Genomic DNA, 25,986 nt, shown 5'->3' with positions numbered 1-25,986 from the left:
CAGACACAACATATCGAAATCTCTGGGACACCATGAAAGCAGTACTAAGAGGAAAATTCATTTCATGGAGTTCATTCCTTAAAAGAAGGAAAAGCCAACAAATAAATAACCTCACACTACACCTCGAAGCCTTAGAAAAAGAAAAACAAGTCAGCAGCAAATACAGTAGAAGGCAAGAAATAATTAAAATCAGAGATGAAATCGAAACAAAAGAAACAATCAAAAAAACTGACAAAACTAAAAGTTGGTTCTTTGAAAAAATAAATAAGATTGATAGACCACTAGCCACTCTAACAAAGAGAAGAAGAGAGAGAACCCAAATTACTAGCTTACGGGTTGAAAAAGGCAACATCACAACAGACACTTCAGAAATACAGAAGATAATTAGAAATTATTTTGAAACCCTATACTGTAATAAAATAGAGGATAGTGAAGGCATCGATAAATTCCTTAAGGCATATGAGCTACCCAGATTGAGTCTGGATGATATAAACAACCTAAACAGACCAATATCAAGTGAGGAAATAGAAGAAGCCATCAAAAGATTACCAAACAAGAAAAGCCCAGGACCGGATGGATATACAGCAGAGTTTTACAAGAACTTTAAAGAAGAACTAATACCAATACTCTACAATCTATTTCAGGAGACAGAAAAAGAGGGAGTACTTCCAAATTCATTCTATGAGGCCAACATCACCCTGATTGCAAAACCAGATAAAGACACTTCAAAGAAAGAAAACTTCAGACCAATATCCCTAATGAATTTAGATGCAAAAATCCTCAATAAAATTCTGGCAAATCGAATACAAAAACATATCAAAAAGATCGTGCACCATGACCAAGTGGGATTCATCCCTGGGATGCAAGGCTGGTTCAATATACGGAAATCAATAAATGTAATTCACCACATCAATAGACTTAAAGATAAGAAACATATAACCATCTCGATAGATGCTGAAAAAGCATTCGACAAAACACAGCATCCCTTTATGTTCAAAACTCTAGAAAAATTAGGGATAACAGGAAATTACCTCAACATGGTAAAAGCTATATACGCTAAGCCTCAGGCCAGCATCATTCTAAGTGGAGAAAAATTGAAGGCATTCCCTTTAAAATCTGGAACAAGACAGGGATGCCCCCTCTCACCACTTTTATTCAACATAGTTCTTGAAACACTAGCCAGAGCAATTAGACAGATGAAAGAAATAAAGGCATAAATATAGGAAAAGAAGAACTTAAATTAGCACTATTTGCCAATGACATGATCCTATACCTAGCAGACCCAAAAAATTCAACCAAGAAACTTCTAGAACTAGTAAATGAATTCAGCAAAGTGGCAGGATATAAAATCAATACCAATAAATCAAAGGCATTCCTGTATATCAGTGACAAATTCTCTGAAATGGAAATGAGGACAACTACTCCATTCACAATATCCTCAAAAAAAAAAAAAATACCTGGGAATCAACTTAACAAAAGAAATGAAAACTACAGAACCCTGAAGAAAGAAATAGAAGACCTTAGAAGATGGAAGGATTTACCTTGCTCATGGATTGGTAGAATTAATATTATTACGATGGCCATATTACCAAAAGCACTTTACAGATTCAATGCAATTCCCATCAAAATCCCAATGACATTCCTTGCAGAAATAGAAAAAGCAATCATGAAATTCATCTGGAAAAATAAGAGACCCAGAATAGCTAAAGTAATTCTAAGCAGGAAGAGTGAAATTAATGGTATTGCGATTCCAGATTTTAAACTATACTATAGAGCAACAGTAAAAACAAAAAAAAACCCAGCATGGTACTGGCACCAAAACAGGCTGGTAGACCAATGGTACAAAATAGAGGACACAGAGACAAATCCACAAAATTACAACTACCTTATATTAGACAAAGGTGCTAAAACCATGCAATGGAGAAAGGATAGCATCTTCAACAAATGGTGCTGGGAAAACTGGAAATCCATATGTAACAAAATGAAATTGAATCCCTTTCTCTCACAATGCACAAAAGTCAACTCAAAATGGATCAAGGAGCTAGGAATCAGACCAGAGATTCTGCGTCTAATAGAAGATAAAGTTGGCCCTAATCTTCATCACGTGGGGGCAGGCCCCAAATTTCTTAATAAGACACCTATAGCACAAGAGTTAAAACCAAGAATCAACAAATGGAACAAATTCAAACTAAAAAGTTTTTTCTCAGCAAGAGAAATAATATGTGAGGTGAATAGGGAGCCTACATCCTGAGAACAAATTTTTACCCCTCAAACATCAGATAGAGCTCTAATCTCTAGAGTATACAAAGAACTCAAAAAGTTAAACAACAAAAAAGCAAATAACCCAATCAACAAATGGGCCAAGGACTTGAACAGAAACTTCTCAGAAGAGGATATACAATCAATCAACAAATACATGAAAAAATGCTCACCATCTCTAGCAATCAGAGAAATGCAAATTAAAACTACTCTAAGATACCGTCTCACTCCAATAAGAATGGCAGACATTATGAAGTCAAACAACAATAAGTGCTGGCGAGGATGCAGGGAAAAAGGTACACTCATACATTGCTGGTGGGACTGCAAATTGGTGCAGCCAATTTGGAAAGCAGTATGGAGATTCCTTGGAAAGCTGGGAATGGAACCACCATTTGACCCAGCTATTCCCCTTCTCGGACTATACCCAAAAGACCTAAAAACAGCATACTACAGGGACACAGCCACATCAATGTTTATAGCAGCACAATTCACAATAGCTAGAATGTGGAACCAACCTAGATGCCCTTCAGTGGATGAATGGATTTAAAAAATGTGGCATTTATACACAATGGTATATTACTCAGCACTAAAAAATAACAAGATCATGGCATTTGCAGGCAAACGATGGCATTAGAGCAGATTATGCGAAATGAAGTTAGCCAATCCCTAAAAAACAAATGCCGAATGTCTTCTCTGATATAAGGGGGGTGACTCAAAATGGGATAGGGAGGAAGAGCATGACAAGAAGACTACCACTAAATAGGGAAGAGAGGTGGGAGGTAAAAAGAGGGAGAAGGGGAGTTGCACGGAAGATGGAAGGAGAACCTCGTTGTTATACAGAATACATATATGATGTTATGATGAGAAAAAGAAAAAAAAAGTGTGTCACATTAGATTGGATAGAGAGAAAGGATGGGAGAGGAGGGGAGGAGTAGGGAGGATAGGAAGGGCAGCAGAATAGAATAGACAATATGATTGATGTATGTACATTCCATGTATGTATTATATGTCAAAATACATTCTGCTGTCATGTATGACTAAAAAAAATAAAAATAAATCGTATGGTAAAAAAAATAATAAGTCAATCTCAAACTCATAGAAGTTGAAAGAGTTCAGGGAGTAGTGGGGGAAAGGGGAGATGTTGCTCAAAGTTTCAGTTAGACAGTAAGTTAGTAAGTTCTGGTGATCTGTTGCATAGCCTAGTGACTACAGTTTAATAATAATGTATTGTATGGTGGTGCACACCTGTAATCCCAGCTACTTGGAAGGCCAGGGCAGGAGGATTGCAAGTTTAAGGGCAGCCTGAGCAACCTAGCAATACCCTGTCTTAAAATAAAAAAATAAAAAGGTCTAGAGATATAGTTTAATAGTAGGGTATCCCTGGGTTTAATCTCCAGTACTGCAAATGATGATGATGATGGTGATAATAAAAATGATAATGTATATTTCAAAATAGCTCAAAGAATAGATCTTTAAAATTCTTACCATAAAAATGATAAGTATTTAAGTTGATGGGGATATTAATTAGCCTGATTTGATTATTCCACTGTGTGTGTGTGTGTATGTGTGTATTATTTATTTATTTATTTATTTGTTTGTTTGTTTATGTGCGTATTGAAACATTGTATCCCATAAATATGTACAATTATTATTTGTTAATTAAAATTTTTTAAAAAGAAAAGAAGATGGGATGCTTTTTCCCACTTTGAGAGAAGAACAAAGAAATGAGATCTGATTCATTGCCTTCTTGGCTGAAAACTCCTAGAAATTCTTTGAGTTCCCAACTCTGGACGTATAGTAGTGAGCTTTTAAAATATACTGAAAGATGGGCACATTGGCATGCACCTATAGTCCCAAACACCAGGGAAACTGAGGCAAGAGGTTGGCTCAAGCCCCAATTCTTTTGAGGCCAGACTGGTTAATATAGAAAACCCCAGCTTTTAAAAAAAATTTCAAGTGTGTGTATGTGTGTGTTTCCTGGCCTTACTCCGAATCAAATTGGAAACTTTTGGTGATGAAGTCTGGGCAAAATATCATTTATTCTTTTATTGTTTTTTACAGCTTTGTTGAGGTATGATTAGCCTACAGTAAACTGCACATGCTTAAATCCTACAATTTCGTGATTTTTATGTAAGCATATATTTGTGCAAGCATCACTCTGATCAAGATAAAAATTTTTCCAAGATGTATCCCATCTTTCCTTTCATACCCATTCCTAGGGAAATACTAATATTCTGGTTACTATAGATAAGACTGCAATTTCTAGAATTTCACATAAATGAAATCACAAAGTATACACTATCTTTTTGGTTTGTTTTTGTTTACTCAGATTAATGAGATTAACTACATTGTTATATGCATCAATGATTCATTCATCTTTATTGCTGAGTAGTATTCCTTGTATGTATAGACTAAATTTTCATTCATCTGTGGTGCACTTGAAGTGATTTTGCATTACTATAATTAAATACCCAAGGTTGAGTGTCAACCTCAGTTCTGGAGGTTCAAGGGTATGGTGCTGGCATCTGCTCAGTTTTGATAAGAACCTCATGACAGATGGCATCATGGCAGGAACTCCTGTGCAAGGAAGAGATCACATCATCATCAGAAAGGCAAAGAGGCTGGGGAGTGGCCATGATTGTTCTTTTATTAAAACTTTCTAGGGAAAACTTAACTCCTGAGTCCCACAAGACCTATGTGAATCTTTTCTGAGGGCATGCCCCCAGTGACCTAAGGACCAGCCCCCCCCATTAAAGTTCCTGCCACCTCAACACCACTACACTAAGGACCAAACCTCCAACACAGGAACCCTTGGAGCAAACCACACCTAAACCATAGCAGATTGTTTACAGTTTTGGATTACTAAAATAGAACAGGTTTAGATCATCATGTACAGGTCTTTATATGGACATATAATTCTATTTCATATATTCTCACTTCTTTTGAGAAAAGATCTAGAAATTAAACAGGTGGATCATATAATAGGTATCTGTTTAACTATAAGAAATTGCCAGTTTTCCAAAATAGTGATACTGTCTTACATTTCCATGAGCAGTGTATGAAAATTTTGATTCCTCCATCTCATTGTTAATACTTGGTGAAGTAAATCTCCTCATTGTAGTCATTCTTTCAGGTATATGATATCTGTGTATTTAGTTAGTGACTAATAATGTTGAACATCTTTTCATGGGCTTACATGTCCTTCATACACATTCTTTGATGAATTACATATTCAAATATTTTCTTCTTTTTTTGTCTTTTTACTGAGTTATAAGCATTCTTTATATATTCTGGATTCAAGTTTTTTGTTAAATACATGTTTTGTAAATATTTTCTCACAGTCTAGGGGAGCTTTCATTCTCTTAACAGTATCTTCCAAAGAGCCAAAATTTTTATTTTGGTGAAGTTTAATATATTGATTTTTATTCATTCTTTTATAGTTTTTTCTTTTTGTGTCCTACTAAAGAAATCTTAAGGTAACTAAGATTATTTATTCTCCTTTATTTTCCCTTAGAAAATTTTGAATGTTAGCTCTTACATTTATGTCTCTGATCTATTTTGGATTAAGTTTAGAATATGACATACAGGTGAGGATTGAGTTTCATTTTTTTGAATGAAGGTATCCAGTTGTTCCAACAGCAGTTGTTTGTTGAAAAATTATCCTTTTTCCATTGAATTTCCTTGATACCTTTCTTGAAAAAAATCAATTGGCTATATGTGTGTAAGTCTAATTATGGACTCCCTTTTCTGTTTTGGTAGTCTATATTTATACCAATACTCCTCTGTCTCTATTACTATAGTTTTAAGAAAATATTGAAATCAGGTGATTAAATCCTCAAATTTGATTCTTTTTTTCCCCCCAAAATTGTTTTGATTATTCTAGTTCCTTTGTATTTCTGTATAAATTTTGGAATTGGCTTGCCAGTTCCTACCAAAAAAGCTAGCAGTTGTTTTTATTGAGATTGCATTATTTTGAAAAATCTATTTAGAAAGAATGATACTGAATCTCTCAATCCATAATCATAGGATACTTCCATATTTATTTAGGTCTCCTTTAATTACTCAAAGCAATGTTTTGTGGTTTTCATTGTCTTGATCTTGCACATCTTTTACCAAAATATTATTGAGTATTAGATATTTTTTTATGTCCTGGTAAATATTTGGTATTTCAATTTCCTATTGTTTGTTGCTACTATATAGAAATATATACTATATATGTATATTGATCTTGTAGTATTGATATGGTGAGCTACATAACCTAATTTACAAATGTTGAACTAATCTTGAATTTTATTTATTTATTTATTTATTTATTTATTTTTTAGTTTTCGGCGGACACAACATCTTTGTTTGTATGTGGTGCTGAGGATCGAACCCGGGCCGCACGCATGCCGGGCGAGCGCGCTACCGTTTGAGCCACATCCCCAGCCCATAATCTTGAATTTTAAGGATGAACTCTAACTGGAATTGACATGTTTTTATTTTTATATTTTGCTGGGTTCAGTTTGCTAAAACTGTTAAGGATATTTGCATCTATGCTAATTAACAATTTTGGTCTGTAGTTTTTTTTTTTTTAATCTGGTTTTAGTATTAGGGTAATGCAGTTTTCATAAAATGATTTGGAAACATTCCTCCCTCTTAAGTTCTGAAAGTATATAGAGTTGTTGTTTTTTCTTTCCTTCCTTATATATTTGATAAAATTCATTATTGAGGTTAAATGGGCCTAGGGTCTTCATTGTGGGAAAGTTTGTTGCTGATTTCTTGTTTCTTTCTTTCTGTACTAGGTATTGAACTCAGGGGTGCTTTAAGTTGGCCTTGAACTTGGATCCTACTGCCTCAGCCTCTGGATTACCTGAGATCACAGGCATGTACCACCACAGCAGGCTTTTGTTTTTTTAAGAGATAGGGATTGCTGTTTTGCTGAAGGCTGGCCCCAAACCCCTATGATCAAGCAATCTTCCTTCCTCAGTGTCCTAGGTAGCTAGGTACAGGTGCATGCCACAGCACTTGACTACAAATTTTATTTTTTATAGATAATATGACTATCACTAATATCTATTTCTTGTACATTAGTTTTTATATACCTTTATTTTATTTATTTATCTTTATGTGGTGCTGAAGATCAAACCCGGCGCCTTACACGTACTAGGCAAGAATTCTACCTTTGAGCTACAACCCCAACCCCTAAACAATAGTTTTTGTCTTTCAAGAATATCTTCATTTCACTTAAGTCAAATTTATTGGCACAAAGTTGTTCATGATATTTGTTATTCTTTTAAAAATACCTTTAGGATCTTTAGTACTATCCCTTCTCTTGTTACTGATATTAGTAATATGTATATTATTCCTTTCTCTGATCAGTTTGGGTAGAGTTTCTTCAATTTCATCAGTTTTCTTAAAAAGCTGGTCTTTTGGCTTCACTGATTTTTTTTCTACCTTTTTTTTCTATTTCATTTATTTCTGTTCATATATTTTTATTTACTTTTTCTGCTCATTTTGAATTCAATTTTCTTTTTACAGTTTCTTTTTTTTTATTGTTGGTTGTTCAAAACATTACATAGTTCTTGATATATCATATTTCACACTTTGATTCAAGTGGGTTATGAACTCCCATTTTTACCCCGTATACGGATTGCAGAATCACATCGGTTACACATCCATTGATTTACATATTGCCATACTAGTGTCTGTTGTATTCTGCTGCCTTTCCTATCCTCTACTATCCCCCCTCCCCTCCCCTCCCCTCTTCTCTCTCTACCCCATCTACTGTAATTCATTTCTCCCCCTTGTTTTTTTACAGTTTCTTAAGGTGAAAGTTTAGGTCATTGATTTTAAAGGTTTATATATCTATTAAAAGTGTTAAGTGCTACACATTTCTTTTTAAGCACTTTTTAACTTTAGTTGTTTCCTGTAGTTTTTGATATGTCATGTTTACATTTTCTTCAAAATATTTTCTTAAATCCCTGTGATTTCTTCTTTGACCCATGTGTTATTTAGAAATGTGTGTATACTTTCTAATTAATTGAAGATTTTCCAGTTACTTTTCTGTTACTGATTTCTAATTTAATTCTGTTGTAGTTAAGAAACATATTTTGTATTATTTGAACCCTCTTAAATTAATCAAGATTTGTTTTATGGCTAAATAATTTACTTAGTAAAGGTCCTTCCTATACACACCAAACAAAACATTTTTTTTAAAATAAAGGTCCTGCATACACTCAAAATTATGTGTTTTGGGGCTGGGATTGTAGCTCAGTGGTAGAGTGCTTGCCTGGCACATGTGAGGCACTAAGTTTTATCTTCAGCACCACATAAAAAGAAATAAATAAGATAAAGATATTGTGTCCATCTTCAACTAAGAAGTAAAAAATAAAATAATTATGCAGTTGTTGAGTGAAATGTTTTGTAAATGCCAGTTAGATCAAGTCTTCTGTATCCTTAATGATTTTCTGCCTATTTGTTCTTTCAATTTTAGAGAGATGTTGAATCCTTTAACTATAATTATGAATTCATCTATTTTGACTTCCAGTTTCATTAATGTTGGAGCATAGGGTTTGTTTTTATCTTAATTTTTCAGATTATTTTAATATATAGCCAGACTTATAGGGAAATGCTGTAAACCAAAGGTTCTCAAATTTTAGGGTACATTAAAATTACTTAGGGCTTGTTAAAACAGATTGCTAGGCTCTAATCCCAGCGATCTGGGAGTCTGGGACCCAGCCCAAGAATTTATGTTTCTTATAGTTCCCAGGTGATGTTGACACCATTATCAGGGACCTGGTCCAGAGGTCATACTTTAAAAATTCTTGGCTAAAAGACGGTTTCTCTTAGAATGTTGCGTGTTAGAATGATCAAAGAAAGCTTTGAAATAATCCTGATGTATAGGCCACATCCAGACCAATTAAATTCAGGATCTGAATCTGGGGGTGGGAGGTGGTTAGCAGGACTAAACCTGAGTATCAGTATCCTTTTAAGTTCCCTATATGATTCTAATAAGTAGCCAAGATTGAGAATTACTGTTCTATACTAAAGTAATTATCCATTTGCCCAGGAAATTATTTGGGGCTTACTACCACTCTTCTTTAGTGTTCCTTGTGTAAAAAACACTATTCGGGGACTGGGGCTGCAGCTCAGTGGCAGAATACTTGCTTAGTGCATGAGAGGCACTGGGTTTAATCCCTAACACCACATAAAAATAATATAATAAAGGCATGCTGTCCATCTACAACTACAAAAAAATTTAAAAATACAACACTGTTCAGTGCTAGCAAACAACAGGTTGTATGAATGATCTAGTGTGAAGAGCAGGGTACTAGGTTTCAGCTCCTTCTCCTTGGCTGTCAACCTGGCAGTTTCCTCTTTTGTAAAATGAAGCCAATATTTCTTATTCATTTCCTAGAAAATAGAAATTTTCTGACAACAAATAACATCCTTTTTTATCATTGGAAAAAGAAATTCTATTAACTAAGTATATTTACAAATCAAATTAATTTTTTGTGGGGCTGAGGTTGTGGCTCAGTGGCCGATTCGATCCTCAGTACCACATAAAAATAAATAAATAAAATGAAGATATTGTGTCCATCCACTACTAAAAAAAAGGGGGGAGCTAGGGATATGGCTCAGTGGTTAGGCTCCCCCTGGGTTCAATCCCCAATACCAAAAATTAAAAAAAAAAAAAAACACCTAATTTTTGTTTTTTGGAGGTACTGGGGATTGAACCCAGGGGTGCTCTATCACTGAGCTACATCGTTACCCTTTTTTTTTTTTTAAGAGGAAATCATTTTTATTTATTTATTTTTAGTTGTACACAATACCTTTATTTTGTTTATTTATTTTTTATGTGGTGCTGAGGATCGAACCCAGGGACTTGCAAGTGCTAGGCGAGCGCTCTACAGCTGAGCCACAACCCCAGCCCACCCTTTTCATTTATTTATTTTTGAGATAATGTCTTACTAAATTGCTGAGGCTGGCCTCAAACTTGTGATCTACCTACCTCAGCCTCCTGAGTAGCTGGGATTACAGGTGTACACCACCATGTTGGCTCAAAATGATCTTTAATCTAATGATATTATTTTACTCTATAGTTTCTGAAGAGAAGAAAAATATTTACTAGAAAAATCCAGTTACTCTTCATCCTCTCTAATATTTGCAGGGAAATTGATGGGTAACAGATGTGTACTACAAAGAAACCTTAGTAGCCTTTCCAGAAGTTAAATCATTGAATGAGGACATTTTAGTGTTCCATTAACTCTTTCATTCTTCACTTCATCCTTCACAGGGACTTTGACCAAGGAGAAAGCATTCTGATAACAAGAATTATGACAACAGTGCTAACACTTTTGAGCACAGCCTTCTATTTTTCTTCTCCTTCTCTATCTCATTCCTCCTTTTTCTTTTAATTTTCAGAGTAACTTTATTCATATTTTATAATTTATGAATTTTTTTTACTTATTTATTTATTCATACTGGGGATTGAACTCAGGGATGCATAGCCATTGGGCTACATCCCCAGCTCTTTTTAATTTTATTATTTATTTCTATTTTGAGACAGGGTCTTGCTGAGTGGCTGGGATTATAAGCATGCACCACTCACTGTGCCTGGCAGCATGACATTTTTACAACTAATGAGGTAGGTAGGACAGATATTGGTGTCAACATTTTTCAAATGAAAAAACCTATGTAAAGAGAGACTGCACATGGAACTAGCCTGTAACACAGGCAAGTTCAACATTTTTACTAATAAAGGTGAAGGAAAATGTAAGCAGAAAAACCAGAAATCTTCAGATAGCTCCAGGAGTCATGTTAGAGACTTACTAAGCAATGGGCTACAAGAATAAACATTTCAAGGGAATATTTAGAGATGAAGTCATCCAGTTCATCAAAACCATTTTATAAAAGGGGAACTTGGTTTTACATTGGAAGTCAGAACATATGAAGAGTCCAGATTGACAGGCAGGATTCCCAAGTTCTTGGCTTTACCATGACACTAAGATTCAGACCAACCCAAGTAGCCATCAACCTACATACATTTGCACTTCAATATTACACAAGTATTTCAAACTCACATCCAGAAGTATTTTGCCTTCTTCAGCTATTCCCTCCCTTTTTGTGCCAATCCATCTCAATAGATAGCCCAGGGAAGAATCCTGGGAATCATCCCTCTTTCTTATCCCACCTCCTCTCAGTTACCAAAATCTGCCCCAGATCTTTCAGATCCATCTTCTCCTCCCCATTTCTTCTGCCATACTCTTGTATCAGATCCTCACTCTGCGCTGCCTTGGTTAAGTTTCTACAGTTGTCTAACAGGTCTCCCAGCTTCTACTTCTTGCCTTGTTTTAATCCATTTGCCACCCTGACAATCACAGAGAGCTTCCAAAACAGAAATTGTGTGTCATTGCTCTATTTACTATTCATTTTCTCTACCACTCATAGGATGAATCCTAAGGTCCCAAGCAGTCCCAGTCTACTGTGATTTGGCTTTTGCCCTCTTCTCACATTTCATCTTTCATCTGTCACAGCTTCAGCCAAGCTTAAATTTTGTAGTTCCTCCAATGCCACTTTTGGCTTTAACCCTAGCGCTTCACTGTTCCTGGAAGTGCCCCCCTTCCTCTACCCTTTGCCTTGCTAAAATTATCTCGCCCTTCTAGACTCAGCTCAGGCTGGAATCTTTCCTGGCACCCCATTTATACCTCCTTTTAATACTTCTTAGCACCTTGTACAAACAAAAGAGTCACTATGAAGTGTGTTGGCTCACACATCTGTGTCCTTCATGCTGGGAGATGGCAGTGTTTGGTATGAAATAGTCATCCAACAAATATTTGAGGATATACTATTTGCCAGATTTTGTAGGTGTAAGGCATACAGCAGCAAAGTAAGGACACTCTTTGCTATCAAGTGGTATGCAACATAATAAATAAATACATGGATGGATAAACAAAGATATGTAAGAGAATGAAAAGTACTATGCAGAGAATTAAAATAAATCATGATATGAATGCAACTAAAGGCTTCTTTAGATTGGGTATGTCAGGAAGTTCCCTCTGGGGAAGTGACATTTAAGCTAAGTGAATACCAACAAGTCATACATTGTGAGTTTTAGAGAGAAGGGCATTCTAGCAGAAAGGACTACTAGCGATAGGGCCAGAAGGATCAAGGAAGGAAGGAAAGACCAAAGAAGGACCATGCTTCTTAATGCACAGGAAAATAGTGAAGATGGTAACGGAGAGGAAGGCCAGGGCCAAATTATTTAGACTTTCTAGGCTTCTTTTTTTTTTTTTTTTTTGAGATGAGGACTCACTATGTTGTGGGCTCAAGTGATCCTCCTCCCTCAATCTTTTGAATAGCTGGGAGATTAGTATGTATGGACTGCAGGTGCAAGCCACCATGCCCAAACTAGAGTTTGTATTTTATGCAAGCTGATGAAGAATGACATGATCTGATTTATATTTTTAAAAAGATCACTCTGGGACCACGGGGTAAGGAGCTGTCTGGACGCTGGCTGAGACCAGTTTGGAAAAAGACAAACGTTGGTGGCTTGGATAAGGTGGTCGCAACATTTGGGAGTGAGTGAACGTTTGGGTGGTATGTGTGTGAGTTAGAATGGCCAGAAACTACTGATGGGCTAATGAATTAAGGATGACCCGTAGATTTGTGGCTCCAGGACCTGGGCAGTTACTTCCAGGAGAAAGGGCTTGAGAAGGTCCCCTGGCCTGCCCGGGGTCTGGAGGGAGTGATGGTCAGACAGCTGGACACTGGCACGCCCAGACCCGCAGAGCGTGGCCGGCCGGCGCTGGGACTCAGAGCCCCACGCGGGGCTTTCCGCGTCTCCCGGGCGGGGCCGGAAGAGGAAGTCCGCGCTGCTGTAGCGGCCCCGGCAGCAGCCGCGGTCCGGGCAGAACACTGCCACTGAGGCACCCGCAGAGCGACGCGGAGGCTGCGCGCCCACCAGTACGATGGGCCCGCAGTGGAGATTGCCCGCTTCCGCCGCCGCCTTGATGTGGGGCTTCCTGCTGCCGCTGGTAAGTGGGGCGGGCGGGCGGGCGTCGGGCCTCCCCGGGGCGGGGCGGGGCCCGGAGGGCAGGGGCGCCTTCCCAGCCCCCTCCGCCCGCCCCACGGCCCCGCCGGGCCTCGCTCCGCGCGCCGCGGCCTGCTTTCGTTCTCGGCTCCCCTCACCTGCCGCCGCTCACTCCGTCCTTCCAGCCTCCTTTTTATCCCTGTTTCTTGCATCACCCTGTTCCCTCCCGACCCATCAAAGATATCCGCGCAGTCCCTTACACGACGTTGACCTGGGTGCCTCTTTAATTTTTCATTGTGTAGGCATTTTTTTTTTTTTTTTCAATTGGCAAGTTGGTTGTATTGTCCGGCCCATTTTACCTCCTATTAACCTCTTTCCCCTGTGAATAAAGGCCCCTGAGTGTTTAGCGGTTCAAGGACTGCGCTTTTAATTTAATTGCACTAATTCAGCTTATTTGGTTATTATTATTATTTTAGTTTTTCCTTACCCCTCTTAGTTCCTTCTTCGTCTTTGGGGGCCTATGTGATTCCTTTGTCAGGGTTTGTTTAGTTTTGTGTTGTAATAGTAATGATTTAAAATAACAAAGTAATGCCTTTAGTGGTTTTTCAGTTGTCTGTTTTAAAGGCGTGAAATATCAGCTAAGAGAAGGAAAAAACACACAATAAGTGCTCCCGAGTTTGTTTTCATAATTACAGAAAATAATGTTTTAAAATTAATTATCAAGTAATATGAGGTTCAGTGGGTGATTAGGAGGTCATTGTTCAGTGTTTCAGTTTTTGTGCCTATTGGCTTTCACTTAGGGAGTTTCAGGTTGAGAACATTTAAAGGTTATTTATATAAGATCTATATGCTGTATGTCTTTCTTTTCCATTAGAATGTGTAACTTCTCTGAGAGTATATTTTGTCTACTCTCCAGTTTAAAAGGATAATAATTAGTGAATATATTCAAAATGAAAGTGCTTTAACGTTTATTAAGAAAATCTAAGCCACAAAGTGTTAAATGTCTTTGATGTATTCATAATTTTGCTAGGTAACATTAGAAACCCGAATGAACTTATAAAAATTGTCTTGAGGGGGTGCGAAAATACATTATAAAATGAATATCAAAGTAGCAGCCTTAGTCTGGGTTTTTGAGGTGTTTGCTGTGTAATCAGACAGGTCATATCTATCCAAAGGATAGTAATTTCAGAGAGTATGTAAATGTACACAAACTTATAACCTACATATAAAACTTAGCAAAGTGTGTTTGCACTAATTTTTATTTGAATTGTTTAAGCTGATTATATCTATATGTAAATATTGATATAATCTCATATTCCCACTATATTTAGCCTAATAATACATCAATTCCTCATAAACTCACATTGAAATTCTTACCAAAAGCTCTGAACATCTCACCAGAAAAATATAAGGAGAATATTCACAATTTTATGGGCTTCACAAACCTAAAGGTTATCCCTGTTCTAAATTGTAACTAGCTTGTGTCTCCCACACTCTAGATTTTAGGATATTTAAGATTGTACCTCTGTATGATATCTTACCATATTAATCTTGGGTTCTGTACTCTTCAGCCCCAAGATTGTTGTGGGAATTAAGTAACATTGTTTTTTACCCCACAAGTATTTGGTGTTCATTTATTATATGGTAGGTACTGTTAATGACTGTGAATAAGTCGACAAAATCTTTAAATTGTGAAGGTCTTTTTCAATTCCAGCTATTATTTTAAATTCTTTCTTGTTTGTTTGCCTTTGAATTTATTTTCTTCCTGAAGCTTCCTTCCTTCAATCCCCTAAAATGGTCTCTTTTCATTCCTTTTCTTTTTCTCAGCAGAAGCATTAAGACTTCCTTCTTAATGAATAGCTAGTTTTTTCCTCCAGCACTATCTGAAGTCTTTTACCATTTTCTCCCTGAAGCCCTTGTTTTTTTCTTTTTCCTAACTATAGTTGTAGGTGGCCTAAGTTCATTTGAATTAATGATGCCAACTCAGTCATTTCATTTCTTCTTTCTAGGCTTTTGAAGCTGGTACTTCTTTCCCTTAGTCAGGGCCAACATCTTCATCTAGAACAGCACATAATTTTCAGAAAGCACTTCCACTTTTTTGAAGAAGAGGCAGAGGATTTAGTATTGGAAAGGCCATTAAAGATCATTTAACCTGCCCTCCTCATCTTGTTTTCTTCCTATCAGAGTGACCTCACTGTATATTTTGAACTTAAGCTATAGCGTATTTAGCTTTTTTAATTTTTTTATTTGGTTTGGTTTGGTTGGTTTGTTTGGTGGTCCTAGGGATTGAACCCGGGGCCTTGCACATGTTAGGCAAGTGCTCTATCATTAAACTAGATCCCTGCCTTTTTTTTTATTATATTGAAATAGGATCTAGCTGAGTTCTCCATACTTGCGTCAAACTTTCTATCCTCCTGCCTCAGTGTCCTATGATTACAGGCATTTCCAGGGATTATGGGCATGAGCTACCACACCTGACTTTTATTCTGATCATCTTAGAACATGTTAAACACTTAGGTCTAGAAATAAAAAGAGTTCCTAGTGGGTGGTTAATTCTGTCTTGACCTTGCCATAATTCTGTTTCATGCTTTTCCTTCCCCAGTCCCAATTATTAGATCTTTATCTCACAGTGTGGACCCAGTCATAGGGTATTTTTTCAGAGAGAACAAGTGATGTTTAATCTGGATCTGTTTTTTAAAATTACTTCAAAGTTCTCTGAAGGTTCTTCAGTATTTCTCATAATGTTTTTCATCAAAATTTTCTCCATTTTTTCTTTACTTCAAAGGTTTTGAAGTATTACATAGCTGTTTGAACTACTTAAATGAGGTGATAATTAGGAACCCAGGAAGAAAAATCTCTCTGAAAATTTACATTCTTGGGCTGGGGATGTGGCTCAAGCGGTAACGCGCTTGCCTGGCATGCGTGTGGTGCTGGGTTCGATCCTCAGCACCACATAAAAATAAAATAAAGATGTTGTGTCCACCAAAAACTGAAAAATAAATATTAAAAATTTCTCTCTCTTTCTCTCTTTCAAAAAAATTTACATTCTTTTTGTACACTATCCCAACTCAAATAATTTTAATTAATTCTTTCTTTTCTGTCCTCTTCTCCCAACCTCCAGGGGAAAGATGTTACTCAAGCAGTCAAGTTACTCAAGACATGCTAAGCTTCTGTGCTATATAATGAATATGGCCCCTCCCAAATTCATATGCTGAAGCCCTAACCCCCAGTATGAGGGTCCCCAGGGTGGAACCTTCATGATAGAATTAGTGCCCTTCTAAGAAGAAGCTCTGAGCATATTGTTCTCTCTCCTTACCATGTTAAAACACAGTGTGAAGGTGGCTATCTCCAAGCCAGGAGGAGAGTCCACCCTAGAAACTAATCCTTCTGGCACTTTTATCTTATACTTCCAGCCTCCAAAACTGTGGAGAAAAAATATTTCTGTTGTTTATGTAACCACTCTGTGGTATTGTGTTGTGGCTGGGTGAGCCAAGACACCTTTTAGTGCCAAGAATGAGTACTAAAAGGTACTATTATAACAAATATCTAAACACATAAAAGTAACTTTTGAAGTAGATAATGAGTAAGCACTGGAAGAATTTTGAGGTGCGTGTAGAAATATGAACAAAAAAGTCCATTCTGATGAGGTCTGAAGTGGAAATGAGGATCATGTTATTGGACTGTAGATAAAAAGCAGCCTTTGACAAAAAGAGCAAAGAACCTAGCTGAGATATGTTCTAGTGTTTTGTGGAAGATAGAACTTAGCGAGTGAAAAAATTGAACATTTTTTAAATTTTTTATTTCTTACATACATGACAATAGAGGAATACATTACAATCATAATTATCCATTCACAGCACAATTTTTCATATCTCTGTATATAAAGTATGTTCATGCCAAATTATGTCATTATACATGGGCTGTCTTTTTTTTTTTTTGCATTACAATTCTTAATACACTTTTATACCACAATTTATCATATCTCTGTTTGTATTATAAGGTATGTTGATAAAAATTGAACATTTATGTGAGATTTCTTATTAAAGTAATGAAGAAATAGGTTGCTTAATCTTGATTTCTTATAGTAAAATATGAAAGGAGAAGTGAATTGAAGAAGGAATTATTAGCCAGGCATGGTCGCACATGCCTATAATCCCAGCAACTCAGGAGGCCGAGGCAGGAGGATTGCAAATTCAGAGCCAGCCTCAGCCACAGCCAAGCACTAAGCAATTCAGTAAGAACGTTTCTAAATAAAGTACAAAATAGAGTTGGGGATGTAGCTCAGTGGTTGAGTGCCCTGAGTTCAATCCCAAGTACCCTCTCCAAAAAAAGAAGGAATTTTTAAGCAAAATGGAACTAGAACTTGAAGATTTGGAAAATATTTAGCCTATCCATATTTAAAAGTGAGAAATATATTTCTGAAAAAAACACTGTAGTTGAACAACCATTTGATGAAGAGTTATAGGATTATATAAGCAGAAATACTGCTGGTTTGAACTGAAGGGGATGGAGACAGAGATGAAATGAAGAAAGACTGTCACACATTTTGTATTTGACAAGACAATGCAATAGAGCTATTTGGCTATGAATGTGCTATTTTACCAGAAAAGGGAAAAGTGAAAGTGAAGGCTATTTAGAGATCATTAGGTCTGTCACCTTGGTTTCAATAGGTCAGATGTCTTCTACGCAGAGTCTTTGGGGTGCATAACAGCCAGTGAGTCATGAGGTACCTGCCTTAAGTTGTGAGGCAATTCCCTGCAGAACTAAAGAGTTAGGGTCATCCTAGAGAGCCATGGCCTGGAAGGTGGGATATCAAGCCCATGGATTATTCTTGAACCTCAAGACTTAATAGAACTTGCCTTACTCAGTTTGGGACTTTGTCAATACCTATCACCACTTCTTTCCTTCTAGTTCTTTCCTTTTGGAATGAGAATGTAAATTTTATGCTGGTACCATCTTTATAGTTTAGAAACAATTTTTTTTTTTTTTGGTTTCACAGGTTCAAAACTAGAGCATAATTTTACCTTGGGATGTATCATACCTTGATTCTTACCCATATCTGATTTAGATTTAAATAAGACTTCAGACTATAGGCTTTAGAGTTGTGTTGGAATATGTTAAGATTTGGGGGACTATGGAGATGGAATGAACATTTTTTGTCTGTAAGAGGACAAGAATTTGGTAGAGTTAGAGGTGAGCTGCTGTTAACTGAATTGTGTCCCCCCAAATTTGTATGTTGAAATCCTGACCTCCAATGTTACAGTATTTAGGCGTGTGGCCTTTGGGAGATAATTTTGGTTTAGATGAGGGTAGAACCTGAGCCCTCGTGACAGGATTAATGCCCTCTTAAGAAGAAATACAGATAGTTTAGTCAATTTCTCTCCTCACTATGAGGACCCTGTGAGAAGATTGCTGTCTCCTAGGTAGGAGAAAAGCCTTCACCAGAAGCTGACTCTGCTGGAACTTTGATCTTAGAATTCCATCCTTCAGAACCATGAAAAAACAAATTTCTGTTTTTTAAGCCACCCAGTCTACAGTTATAGCAGCCTGAGCTGTCTGGTTTTGTCACATTCCTCCTTTTACTTTCATGTTCTTCATGATTTTTCTCTTACCTTCTTGCATCTGAGATGTCTGAATTTCCTCATCCTATTGTCTGCATTCTAATTCACTCGTGGCTGTGTATCAGTAGTGTAATAGCTACATGTAAATCTCCTTTGAAATGCAAAATAATTCTGAAAAGGCTCATGAAGATTCTGGCTTGTCCCAGATCATAGAAATTCCCCCAAAATGGGACTAGACTCAAGTCTTTCAACATGTTTTCCACTGAATTATGCAGTTATAATTTTTTTCTGAGTCTAAAATAGAACACAAGATTGATACGATAAATTATGAATCTTATTTATAAGAAAAAATTTAAAGCTAGGAAAAGTTATGTTTAAGTTTGATTTTTTTTTTTTTTTTTTTTTCTTAAAAAACCACCAGAAGGATTAGGGATGTAGCTTAGTGGGGGATAGCTTTCCTGGCATGCAGAAAGCCCTAGGTTTGATTGCTGATACCATAAAAAACAAATAAATAAAACCACCTGAATTGGATCTGTTTATCAAAAGTTAGGCCAGAAAGTCTCCAGGTATAGTCTCTTCCCTTCTCCTACAACGAAAGGAAGGGAGGGAGGGAGAGAGGGAGGAAGAATTTTATTACCTTTAACCATTACATATACCCATTACAGTAATGCTTACTTGACATTCTCTACTGCCTCCTGTACACCTCATAAACTACAGGGTCTTGAATGAATGAATGACTACCTTGTCTCTTCCCCACACCCTAGTACCTCTTAGCCTTTGCATTACATGTTTCAGATTCTCCAAATGCAAGAAATGATCCTGGCCCTGCTTTTCCCATGGCCCACAGACTATTCTGATTCCCTGTAAATCTCTATTTGATGCCTTAGCTCCCACTCAGCCTCTATTTAAGTAATTAAGATTATGCTTAATAATCTGTGTGTCTGGGTCTGGTCACTTTCAGTGCATCATTTTTATAATCCTTGAATACTGGAAAAAAAGACTGGAAACAATGTAAGAATGTAAGTTGGCTAGATTACATAAGTTATTAGAGAGGAAAGAGTGATCAGAAAGTTATTTAGGCCTGATTTTAGAATATGTGTGATTCAGACATAATAGTCCCAACTCTACTTTTTCTCTGAGTCCCCTTTCAATTCTTTTTTTGTTGCTATTGATTTAAAATGAATGTCTTTGTAAAGGAGAAAAATGTTTGTAAAGAAGAGGATACTTCCCATATTTAAAGAGTAATGGGTATATAACTGTTCCTCCTCTGCATTTACCAGTAATTATATTGCCACTTTATATATTCTTGTTTAGAAAATAGATTTTATTTGACATGAACTGGGTATCATTTGAGATTGTGAGAGTAGTAGATAGCTACCCTAGAGTGGTACACCAGGACCCAGTGGTATGTACTGAGGAGTTTTAAATGAACACATAGAAGAAATGGAACTGGAGGTTGGAGTATAGCTCAGTGGTAGAGCACATGCTTACCGTGCACAAAGTCCTGGGTTCAACCCCAGCATAAAAAGAAAAGAAAGTAATGGGGGAACTGTTTGCCAAAATACAAACTTTGGTTGTATCAGCTAACTGCAGATGTAGTATCTCTCATCTTTTGAAAAAATTCTTAAGAGCACTCTTGTACTGTCTAGAAGACTAATGTCTTTCATTGTTATTCATGATAAACTCTTTAATCATATACTTTAGACCAACATCAGAGCATCACCTGGAAGCTTGTTAGAAATGCATAATCATGCTAGAAGGAAGCATGATTAAGACCCGCTAGATCAGAATGTACACTTTAATAAGAACATTAAAGTTCAGCAAGCATTGATCTGTATACTAAAAAGAAGGAAATGGTTACACAAATTGCTAAGTATAATATCCAAGAAAAAAAGAAAACCATATATAACTAATCTGGCAGGGCTTTTGAGGAAATTAAATATTTACAGGGGTAAAGGTTAATAGCTTAATATGTATCAGGTGAAAATTGAAAAACATGTAGAGTCCTGGAAGAGCTAAAAGATGGCATGGATAATGGAGTAGGGGGTATTATGTTAAATATAACTAGAGAATTGTTTTTAATCTTCACAATAAGAGTATAATTTCTTGACTTGTATTTCCTTTTGTAGCAGCTTTACTGAGATATAACCCACATACTTTACACTTCACCCATGTAAAGTATATAATTCAGTGTTAGTATATTCACAGATATTTATAACTATAACCATAGCCAATTTTAAAACATTTCATCACTTCAAAAAAGACACCTAGTAGGTAGAGTACAGAGGCTGTTTAGAGCAATTAAACGGTTCAGCATAATACTATAATGGTGGGTATGTGTCATTATATATTTGTCCAAACCCATAGAATGGATGTGTAGCTTTCAATCACTATAACAAAATAACTGAGAAAAATCATCTTGTAAGGAGGAAAGATTTATTTTTGGCCATAGTTTTATAGGTTTTAGTTCATGGTCCTTTGGCTCTGTTACCTTTGAGCCTTGACAAGGAAATATATCTTGGCACAGACTACACGACAGAAGAAATTGCTCATCTCATGGTGGTCAAGAAGCAGAAAGAGAAGAAGGGGCCAGTATCCATATATCCCCTTTAAGGTCATGCTCCCAGTGACCTAATGTTCTTCCACTAGACTCCTCCTCCTAATAATGCCACAAGTTGGCAACCAAGCCTGCAGCATATATGGATCTTTGGGGGACATTTAAGATTCAAACCACCCAGCAGCTCAGGAGACTGAGGCAAGAGGATTGGAAGTTCAAAGCCAGCCTCGGCAATTTAGCAAGGCCCTAAGCAACTTAGTGAGACCCTGTCTTAAAATAAGTAAAAAGAGCTAGGGATGTGGCTTGGTGGTTAAGTGCCCCTGGGTTCCAGCCCTTGTACCTCCCCCCAAAAAAATTCCAAATCATCACATTCTGCTTCTGGCCTCCAAAGGTTCATGTCCCTCTCAACACAAAATATATTCAGTCCATCTCCAAGAGTCCCCAGTCTTAAATATTCCAGCACTGCTGAAAATTTCAAATCCAAAATCTCCTCTGAGACTCAAGGCAAACTCAACTGTGAACCACATACAGAAATTAGAAAGGTACATATTTCCAAGATACAGTGGCAGAGGATAAACAGTCCTATTCTACAGGGAAGAATAGGGGCATAGAAAGAAAGGGTCCCATCAGGGAAAATATTAAATCCTCTAGGTCTAATTTCAGAATCTGGGCACACAGTAGCATGACATGAGCTCTAAAGGGCTTGGATAGCCCAGCCCCTGTGACTTTGCTCCCTGCAACACAAATATTCTCTTGGGCTAGCTCCGCTCTCAGCCTGCAGTTTCCTTAGCAGGCATTCCACATTCTTGGCCTTTCTTACTTGGAAGAGTCTCCATCTCAATCTTCAGCTGCTCTCTCACAACTTTATGCATTACCCTGTCAGGCTGCTTGCAGAGACCCTGACTTCACTACACACTACCTAGCCTCCCAGTCTTTCCTTTGAAATTTCAGTGGAAGATTCTGTGACCCCGTTACTCTTGCATTTCTCAATGCTAGCAAAACCAGCACCATTTGGGCAATGCCAAGGTCTGCTGCCAGTGGGAGCCATACCTAGATTGTCTTGAAGCATGGCTGCAGCATGTCCTGACTGCTGAACTGTCAAAGGTCTTGAATACAAAATGAATCCTGAGGAGACAGTCCCTAGTGGCCCTGTGCAAATGGGGTACTCCAATGCTCACTCCTCAGGTTAAAGGTTTACACTTTTACACCTTTGAGCCTGTGATGGTTTAGTTCCTGCTGATTTCTGAGATGACCTCCAGGCATCTTTGCTATGTAAATTATTTGGCTGCTTTTTAATGATACTAAATGCTCCACGCAGTTTTAAACACACTTTTCTGGCCAAACTTCAAGTTTTTCAAATCTTTCTGCTCTATCTTCTACTCCCAATTCTAAATATGTATTTGGCTAAAAGCAGCCAGTAATACCCATGGCACAGCCTGCAGTGCTGTGCTGCTTTGAAACTTCTGCCAGATTAATTAGTCCATAACCTTTAAACTGGGTCTTCTACAAAGTCTCAGGGCACGGACAACATGTAGACCAGTTCTTTATCAAAATTTAACATAAATGACCTTTTAGTCCAATTCGCAGTACAGTCCTCATTTCCATCTGAAACCTGTGAACCTGGCCTTCACTGTCTACCTTTCTGTCGGCATTATGGTCTTATGAGCATTCACCAGAATTACCAGTTAAGCTCAGCTTACAGCATTTTAAGCTTTCTGTTTCCTGCTTCTCCAGACTTTCTAGACTCCTCTGCAGACCAATTCCAAAGGCTTCTGAACCACATAATCAGGTATAGTTAACACCAATGACCCCACTTCTCAGTACCAATTTTCTGTGTTAGCTTTGACTGTGACAGAAATACCTGAAAAAAATCAATTTATGAGAATAAAAGATTTATTTTGGCTCACAGTTTCATAGTTTTCAGTACATGATCATTTCGTCCTGTTGCCCGTGGCAAGACAGTACACCATGGCAAATGAATCTGCTCACCTCATGGTGGTAAGGAAGCAAAGAGGGAGAGGAATGGACTGTGGTTCCAATATCTTCTTCAAGACCATACTCCTTCTGACCTAGCTTCTTTCCATCTCCTAAAAGTTTTCTACCTCCTAATACCATCATAGGTTGGTAACCAAACCTATATAGCAATATGGGTCTTTGGGAGTCCTTTAAGATCCAAATTATAACAATGAAAAGTAGCACAAGTGAACCCTAATGCAAAGTGTGGACTTTGGGTGATGATGTGTCAATGAAGATTTATATCTTGTAACAAATGTACCACTCTGATGGGAGGGATGTTGATAGTAGGGGAGGCTGTGTTTGTGTCAGATAAGGGTATATATGGGAACTCTGTACTTTATGTTTAGTTTTGCTGTGAGCCTAAAACTGCTATAAAAATAACCTTATTTAAAAAGTAAGAAGCTCCATACCCTTTTGCTGTCAGTCTCCACCTTTACATTTCATCAAGCCCTAAGTAACCATTAATCTTCCAACCATTAATCTTTTGTATTTCTTTTGCATCATATAAGTACTTGGCGAGGTGGTAGAGTATTATTAGTAATAATTACCATTTACTAAGAACTTTATATCTGCAAATAATTGCATAATATATCTTAATCCTTATGACAACTTTATGAAGTCCAGGTGTTTATTGTCATCTCAAAGCTGAGGATATTGAAACTTAAGGTAAGTTAAATGACTTATAACATAGCTAGTAAATCATGAAACGGGCATTTTATCCTAGGACTCTAATTTCAAACCTCAAGAGTTTTTATTTTTATATTAAAAAATAACATTTTATCTATAATGTTATATATTCTATAACATTACCTATCATATTATAACATAATATCTATTGTAGCAAACTGAATTTTTAGAGCCATGCAATATGTATGAGAAATTTTACCAAGATATTTAAAGATGTAGTGGAAATGCTCAAGTTGTATAGGCCTACTGATGCTCCACATTCAGTATTAACCATTTTAAAATTATATGTGTTTATGCTTTCATATTTTATATTAGTCTTTTACTAAAATTTGTTTTACCTTAGTAATTTATACATCAATGAGATTTGCTTTTATCATTGACAAATTTTGTACACTTACTTATAGAAAAAATAATAATCCCTCTATAGCAGTAAATCATACTCAGTTTGAACATCTTTGTTCTTCCTTGGACACTTAAAGATTTTTAAAAAATCCTTTAGAGTTTTGTATGTATAAAAAAACAAAATGTTATATAACAAGAGGTAGTATGGAAAACCCAATACATTAAATTTTAGAAAAGCTACAGAGCAGTATGTATAGCATGACCCTAATTTGTAAACAAATATATATGTATATATTTATCTTAAATGTTTATGTATAGTTTTGGAAAGATACAAAAGAAACCCCTAAGAATGAGTGTGAGGATGAGAGGAAGAAACTTTGTGTGTACCCAACTATTTTGCCTGAATATTATTCCTTTTATTAATTTCTCTTCTAATCATTAGGGTTTTTTGTTTTGTTTTATTCTTTTGTGGTGCTGGGGATGAACCCAGGGCCTTGCATAAGCTAAGCAAGTACTCACTACCCCAGCCTTCTCCCTTGCCTTTGCCTTTATTTTCCTCTCACTTTTTCTTTTGATATGTGTGTGTCTCCTCCACACAGATTCATATGTACAGATATATATATATATGCATATATATTTATATTTATATATATATATACACACACATACATATAAAGGGGCTTTTAGAGAAGTCATTATTTACATAAAAATAGGATTGCACTATAAATGCCTTTCTGGAACTTGCTTTTCTTACTATGGACATTATCTGTTTCTAGAGATAGATCTAGGTGTTTCCCTTAATAACTGCATTCTATAGATATTGTTATGTAATCATTCCCTTGCTGGTCAAAGTTGTTGATTTACTTTTTGCTAAAGTGAATAATATTGTAGTCAATAACCTTATACATTAATCTAATCTGTGCATTTATTTATCTATAGGATATGACTCAGGATTCTATATATTTTTTAATGAATACTAATTATAAAAAGATTATACCATTTCAGCAACAGTGTGCACAGTTAAAATCCAGATCCTGATCTAAATATCTTTCCCCTCTAAAAGGAACTAGTGGAATGGCTTTAGCAGATAAAGGACAAAGTCAGCCCAGGATATCTTATGCCAAATAAGCAAGAAATCCTGAAAAACAAATGAGGTCTTCTAAAGAGGATATAAAGACTTAACTAAAAGAGTTAGCTCACTAAATTTGGGGAAATTTGAACATCAAACAAATAATTTTAATTATACTGCATTGAGTTGTTTTTAAAAAATGACTCTGGTGATACTGAACAAAGGTGATAGAGGGGAACAATAAAGCCCTTTTAAAAATATTAAGGCTAAGCAAATTGTCACCTGTCTGTAATCCCAGCTATTTGGGAGGCTGAGGCAGGAGGATTACAAGTTTGAGACCAACTTTGGCAGCTTAGTGAGACACCCTGTCTCCAAAAAATAGCTGGAGGTGTTAGTTCAGTAGCAGAGAAATTGCCTAGCATATGTGAGGCTCTGGATTTGGTTTCCTGCACTGTTAAAAAAGAAAAAGAAAAACAGAAGA

The 25,986-nt window shown here is 36.6% G+C and overlaps 1 protein-coding gene across 3 annotated transcripts in view; it reads left to right on the top strand.

The window, feature by feature from the left end:
* Positions 1 to 13,114: 13,114 nt before the first annotated feature.
* The window catches only part of Sppl2a (signal peptide peptidase like 2A), a 46,124-nt gene continuing 33,252 nt past the window's right edge, over positions 13,115 to 25,986 (top strand). Inside the window, exon 1 of one of the 3 annotated variants that reach the window (XM_071608258.1) lies at positions 13,115 to 13,277. In XM_071608258.1, the coding sequence (XP_071464359.1) occupies positions 13,212 to 13,277 (66 nt within the window). In that variant the 5' untranslated portion in view covers positions 13,115 to 13,211. The remainder of the gene's footprint in view (positions 13,278 to 25,986) is intronic. The other 2 variants (XM_071608257.1, XM_027925830.3) reach the window with 2 other exon arrangements.

This window comes from Marmota flaviventris, chromosome 2 (assembly GCF_047511675.1).
Source record: "Marmota flaviventris isolate mMarFla1 chromosome 2, mMarFla1.hap1, whole genome shotgun sequence".
Lineage (NCBI taxonomy): Eukaryota > Metazoa > Chordata > Mammalia > Rodentia > Sciuridae > Marmota > Marmota flaviventris.
This window is presented reverse-complemented; position numbering and strand designations above follow the sequence as displayed.